The sequence below is a fragment of the Asparagus officinalis genome, chromosome 7, assembly GCF_001876935.1.
Source record: "Asparagus officinalis chromosome 7, Aspof.V1, whole genome shotgun sequence".
Taxonomy (NCBI): domain Eukaryota; kingdom Viridiplantae; phylum Streptophyta; class Magnoliopsida; order Asparagales; family Asparagaceae; genus Asparagus; species Asparagus officinalis.
In genome coordinates, this window is record NC_033800.1 from 17,266,566 (window position 1) to 17,272,486 (window position 5,921).

The 5,921-nt window shown below is 38.8% G+C and overlaps 1 protein-coding gene across 4 annotated transcripts in view; it reads right to left on the reverse strand.

The window, feature by feature from the left end:
• The window catches only part of LOC109848374 (probable inactive tRNA-specific adenosine deaminase-like protein 3), a 10,829-nt gene extending 5,584 nt beyond the window's left edge, over positions 1 to 5,245 (reverse strand). For 2 of the 4 annotated variants that reach the window (XM_020417836.1, XM_020417835.1), the window contains exons 1-5: positions 5,150 to 5,245; positions 4,338 to 4,451; positions 4,195 to 4,246; positions 4,046 to 4,116; positions 3,243 to 3,364 (exon numbers count right to left, since the gene is read on the reverse strand). In XM_020417836.1, coding sequence (XP_020273425.1) covers positions 3,243 to 3,364; positions 4,046 to 4,116; positions 4,195 to 4,246; positions 4,338 to 4,398 — 306 coding nt within the window. In that variant the 5' untranslated portion in view covers positions 4,399 to 4,451; positions 5,150 to 5,245. Of the gene's footprint in view, positions 1 to 3,242; positions 3,365 to 4,045; positions 4,117 to 4,194; positions 4,247 to 4,337; positions 4,452 to 5,149 lie in introns of those variants that run through there. The other 2 variants (XM_020417838.1, XM_020417837.1) reach the window with 1 other exon arrangement.

A 5,921-nucleotide genomic window follows, 5' to 3' on the forward strand; every position in this document is an offset into this window, starting at 1 on the left:
CTGCAAATTTCACCTTTATACATGTATGCTTTGAAATTCGTAACATATAATGCTTTGGACAACAGATATGCTGGACATGGTGTTTTGCGGTTAGGGAGACCTCAAAGTTTAAAAAACCACCATTAATTTTACTAGTATCAAACACTGTTATAAATAGCGGTAAATAGCCCCGCAATAGCGACGCAAATAGCGTTAGCGGTCCCTTCCCACGACGCTATCGCCCGCTACGCTATCGCGCAATAACGATGACATATTGCGGAATATGTCTGTTCGCAAAAGTGGCCAATAGTGTGTCATAACGGTAAATAGTGAGCGATTGCATTCGAAATTTGTTTTTTTACTGCTATTTAAAAGCGATTTGAGGTTTATTTTTTTAAAAATTAAACTCAATCCTTGACCATTGCATTTCACCGTCTCCTGTGATTTTCAGCATACTCCCACCACCTCTCATAGCCTCTGACACACACCTTGATACTTCCTCTCACCTCCTTCACTGTGAGCTCCTTTTAGGACAGTCATGTCATCGCTAAGCTTTTCTTCTCGAAGACGATGACTTTTTGACTCCTTCAGTCATCTTCGATATTACGTGATGGTTACATATCTATTTCATGTTTAGGATCTCTTTAAATCATCCAACATGTACTTTTAGATTTCTTAGATTTTTCTTTAAATTTTTTTTAGCATTTATACATATCTAAATTAGACTGCTATTTAACTTTACGTTTTTTACCGCTATTTTACCGTAATAGTCCGAAATAGCCTTAGCGGTGCCTTACCTCTATGCGACGCTATCCGCTATCGATTACCTTGGTATCAAACATTTGTTACTAGAAAAGATCTTCACCACACACACATATATATGGCAGGAATATTGTTTACTCAAGACACCAAATTGTGATTCTAGTATAAGGGGGAAGTGAATCCTACTAGACATATAATCCTAGTCATTTTGTTTGTCTAGTTTTAACAACCCTTACTTTGCACCTCTGCCATTACATGCATTCCTTCCACCCTTTGTCAAATATTTTTTTTTCAGTTCCATCGTAGTAATTTCAATTACATTTTGTACACCAGCCCAGTCCCCTCTCCTACTTTGATTCCCTTATTAATCTGCTTACAACAGGCCACTCAAGTTACTAGCGTATGTTGTCAATCCTGCTAAGTTTATCAAGACGATAAATTAAGTAACTTATAGTGGTTGTGCATGGTATTGGCCCTGTGCATAAAAGTGAAAAGTGTTGGTGATCCAGGAATGTGTCGGAGATAGGCACCTAAAGTTGATAAAACTCTTAACACATAAAAGAGAACAAGTGAAAAAAAAAGAAAAAAGCGAAACGATAGAATATGAAATTCTAACACTCAATTAGAAAAAAAGAACATATACAACCAATGTTGTAAAACGCGACGGAATAGCGGTCGTGGGCCTTCACCGTCCCGCTTAAGGGGCTTGCGGGTGGGTTAGGCGGAGAAAACCGCTATTCGCTCGAATAGCGGGTGATTGCGCGCTGTAGCCATGGTTTTAAATATCGGCCGATAATCCGATATTATCGCCGAGTTATCGGATTTGGGAGCTTTCCGCTAGGATAAGTAGGATTTTTATTCGGTTATCGTTTTTTGAGGTTTATCGCGAGTTATCGACGATAAAGGTACTTATCAGTCGATAAGTAGGCTCTAAATATCGGTTTTATCGGCCGATAAGTAGGATTTGGGAGCTTTTACTTTCTTTTGGATTTGCTCTTTGAATGTTTACAAATTATGAACTATTTGTTGCTTTTGGAACTTGGTTGATTGGTGATTAGCTTATGTTTGTTTATGGATATTGATAATGGCTCATAACTACTAAATATCAACTTAGTAAGTTAGTTTATGAATCTCATGATTAAACAATAATTATGTAGATGCGTAGATGGTTCTTCATTCTTGATGTTATCTTATTATTTGCTAGTTTATTATTCCATTTTGACTAACATTATATTATTTTTCAAGCTTATGTTTGTTTTTTATTTGCTAGTATATTACTCCGATAAATACTATTTATCCCTGATATATCCCCGATTTCCGCTATCCGATAAGAATTTTGACTGTCCGATAAATCCCCGATAACCGACATTTAAAACCTTGGCTGTAGCGGCTGAAAAGCGGTGAAAAAGCGGAATTTTCCACTACAGTTTTTCATAAACATCTCGTCAAACCCGACCCGAACCCGACCCGTACCCATTCTAATAAATCCCTCTCTCCTTTGCCCTAGCCGCCTCTCTGGTCTCTCCCGTCGCCTTTGCCCTAGCCGCCTCTCTGGTCTATCCCGACTCCNGCGACAACTTCCAGCACCGACTCCCGCACCAACAACAACCGACTCACCTTCCTCTCTCTCTCTCTCACTTCCTTCGGTCAAGTCATCTCTCGTTCACTGTCTCTCCAATCTCCAACCCTCCAACGACGACTTCCATCGATGACTTCAAGGTGCGTTCTTTACTGATCTGATGACAAATGCTTGTCTCCATGTGCCGTATGTTTCCATTAGCAAGAACAGGAGTCCGGAGAGCGTTCTTTACTGATCTGATGACATTCCAGTCAGCTCGAAATTTCTTCCCGTCCTTTTCGTCCCTTGTGCGACCATGGACAGCTAGAAGAGAGCAGTCAACTTCCTCAAGCATCTTCACATGTGAGATTGTGTCTTGCGGATTTGGGAAAATGCGGATCTTGCATGAAGCTGGAACTTGGAGATTGGGTGAAAGCTACATATTTTGGATAAACAGGAACATTTTTTATTCTTTAATATTTATAATTATAGTACTTTGTTAATATTATGTAATTATTACATATCTATTTCATGTTTAGGCATCAAATATGCATTTGTAGAATTTTTAGATTTTTATATGATTTTCTTATTATTTAGAATATTTAAATATATTTATATTTGACCACTATTTGGATGTTCGTTATATGCCGCTATTTCGCCGTAATAGCTCGAAATAGCCTTAGCGGTATCTCGCCGCGACGCGCCGCGATCCGCTATCAGCAACCTTGTATACAACTATCAGCAAGATGCATATTCAATGTTTTCACCAATTCCTTGACTGAGAAGACTATGATACTATGATAGAATGAATTCTCATTTAGTTTCTGAAGGTCTGAATTGATTAAAACAAACAAACAGTCACACCCATCTATCAACAAGAAGCATATTCATATACTCGCTAATTATTCACAATTATTAGAATATGGTAGAACAGATTACTCACTTTAGCTTTGAAAGGTTTCAGCTGGTAGACATTTATAAGATGAAGGAGATCCTCGGAGAGGCCCTCCATGTGATTATCACATCCACCAGAAAGACATAATATCACGGATAACTCAATGTTTCCTGTATGAGAGTGAATAAGAGTTAAACCTGAACATCATCCACTCTAACTTGCAAAACACTGAAACAGATATCTACATTTTACATATCTACAAATCCGAATTAGTTATTTGCCTCTGCCAAGTGGAGATCTGATAAGAAAGAAGTACAAGTCTATAATTTTCTCACAAGGAACAAGTAGAATCCTTCTGCAAGAAAATTATTTGGTAGATTAACCATTATTATAACCACATGACATGATACTTCAAGAAGGGCGAGAAACACTCAATTTGACATTATCATCATAAATATAATGATAATGCTACAGGTTCAGGGATCTGGTCAGTCCAGAAAACAGACTACTTAAGAAGTTCTTGTTTGACGCCAAATACTAAAGCCTGGAATTAGTATCATATGTGCTAAACGCAGGACATGAGTTGCCAAAAAGTCTCCAAACCCCAAACTAAAATACAGTTTTTACAGGTCAATTTGGATTTGGCCAAACATGATGATGCTCAGAACTTTGACAATCAGCACAAAGCCCGAGGCTCACATGACTACTCGAGTGGCTGTTTCATAACTTATTGCAAAATGATCCTACCGAAAATAGAATCAATCTAAAATGTATATTGTTAAAACTTTATGGTGCATAGAAAATATTTATCGAGTGATGACAGAAGATAATCAGATGTAAAACCACCTCACCTTCAACGGACCTCCTCCTTACCCGTTTTACATGCCGTATATCTTCTAACGGGTATATCTGATTCAACTTCCTAGATACATTGAAATTCACATTAAAAAGTCTTTCAAAATCTCTCATGCAAGGAATTCAAGAAAGCAGAGCTGCTGACCTGACAAGAATGTTTGCAAGCTTGGGCTCAATTGTAGAAGCTAACACGTCAACTGTCAAAGCAATTAATAGAAAACAAAAAATTTAAATCAAATTAAATCTTCAAGAGAACTAGTAAAGAAAATCCCAGTAAAATTGTGATACCAGTGGATTGTTCAAGTGTAGATGGCTGCTTTCCTGGAATGTGAAGGATCTCCCACTTCATCTTTTGCACTAAAGTGCAATCTGAAGAGTAGCATTCAAATAATCCACCAGATTCTGTTTTGTAAATAAAATTAGTGTTAAATCCCTGCACAAGGAATTTGGAGCCTTAGGGAAAGCCTAATCCAATTTTAATGTTTCACAATCTTTGTCAAATTTCACGGGTGCAATTAAGAACTCTTCCATTTAATTAATTAATCGAGAAAGCAAGAAATATCCACAACAATAAGCGCCCTAGTTCTACTGAGTCAGACAATAAACACCCCAAAATTCAATCAACCAAGCCCTAACTTCGACAATAAAACAAATGAGTTTGTCAAGCGTTTACCAGAGCCCACGGCGATGATGGAGGAGAAGGTGGCGGAGTAATCTATTTAAAAAAAATCTTCTCGTATGTCCTATAAGCCCAAAAATTACTATATACGTATCCTGCTCTTAATAACAAAATGATTATAGAATTGCGCTAGGAGCTAAGACACGCTGCATTATTTCATCAACATACTGAAATTTTACCAGAAAATGATCAACAAGAAATATAAATGGCAATGCAAACATCAAACAAACCCAAATATACGATTACGCTTTAGCACAGAAAACAAAATCGCATCTTTCCCTTCCCCAAATCAACAACTCATACGATTAAGCATCCAATTCATTACGAGAGGGAGAGGGAAAAAAAATCAAAATACACATTGTAACACTAAATAAGTGCTACAACAAAACAATTGCAAAAGTAAAAAAGAAGTTTCTTTTACCTGAGAAAGAGAGAGAGAGAGAGAGAGAGAGAGAGAGAGAGCGGGGTGAGACTAGGGTTGGCGTGAGTTAGGGTTTGGGGCGGTGACGGGGTCTTGTGGAGGAGGGAGCTCGCGGACGAGGGCGGCTAGGGCTTCGGGATTGACGCCGCAATCGCAGAGGGCTATGAGGAGGGAGAGGGTGATGCCAGGGCGGAGGCGTCGTCGGAGGCTCTGGGTTCGAGAGGCAGTTGAGGCGCCGGAGGAGGAGGTGGAGGAGTCGGGATTGGGGTCGGGATCGATGCCGATGAGGAGCTCAGCTGCCTAGAGAGAAAGAGGAGATTTAGGGGCTGTTTGGTTCGTTTCCATAAAATAAAGGAAATGGAATCCGAGGCAAATAACCATTTCCTAAAAATTTTTTGGATCATCCAGGAATCCATAACTTGTGTTTGTTATGGAGTTACAAAGTGAATATTAAGAAAGCATATCCAAAACCCATGATTGGTTCACCACCAAAGAAAAGGAAAACACCTCAAAAAAAGCTTTCCATAAAAGCTATTGTGTTTGGTTCAAAGCCCAAGAATAGGAAAGAGGCCAATTGACAGTGTTTACACATACCTGTGGTGAATTTACCGCAGACTTCAAATACATTTCATCACTCAAAGCAAGAGCAACGGCTAGTTACAAATGAACTCAGTGACCGTTTTCAACAAACACAAGAGTAAATGGCTAGTTACGAAATGCAACAGCTCTAAAGTTCACTTGGGGGCCTATATAATGAGCCACCACCATCTTA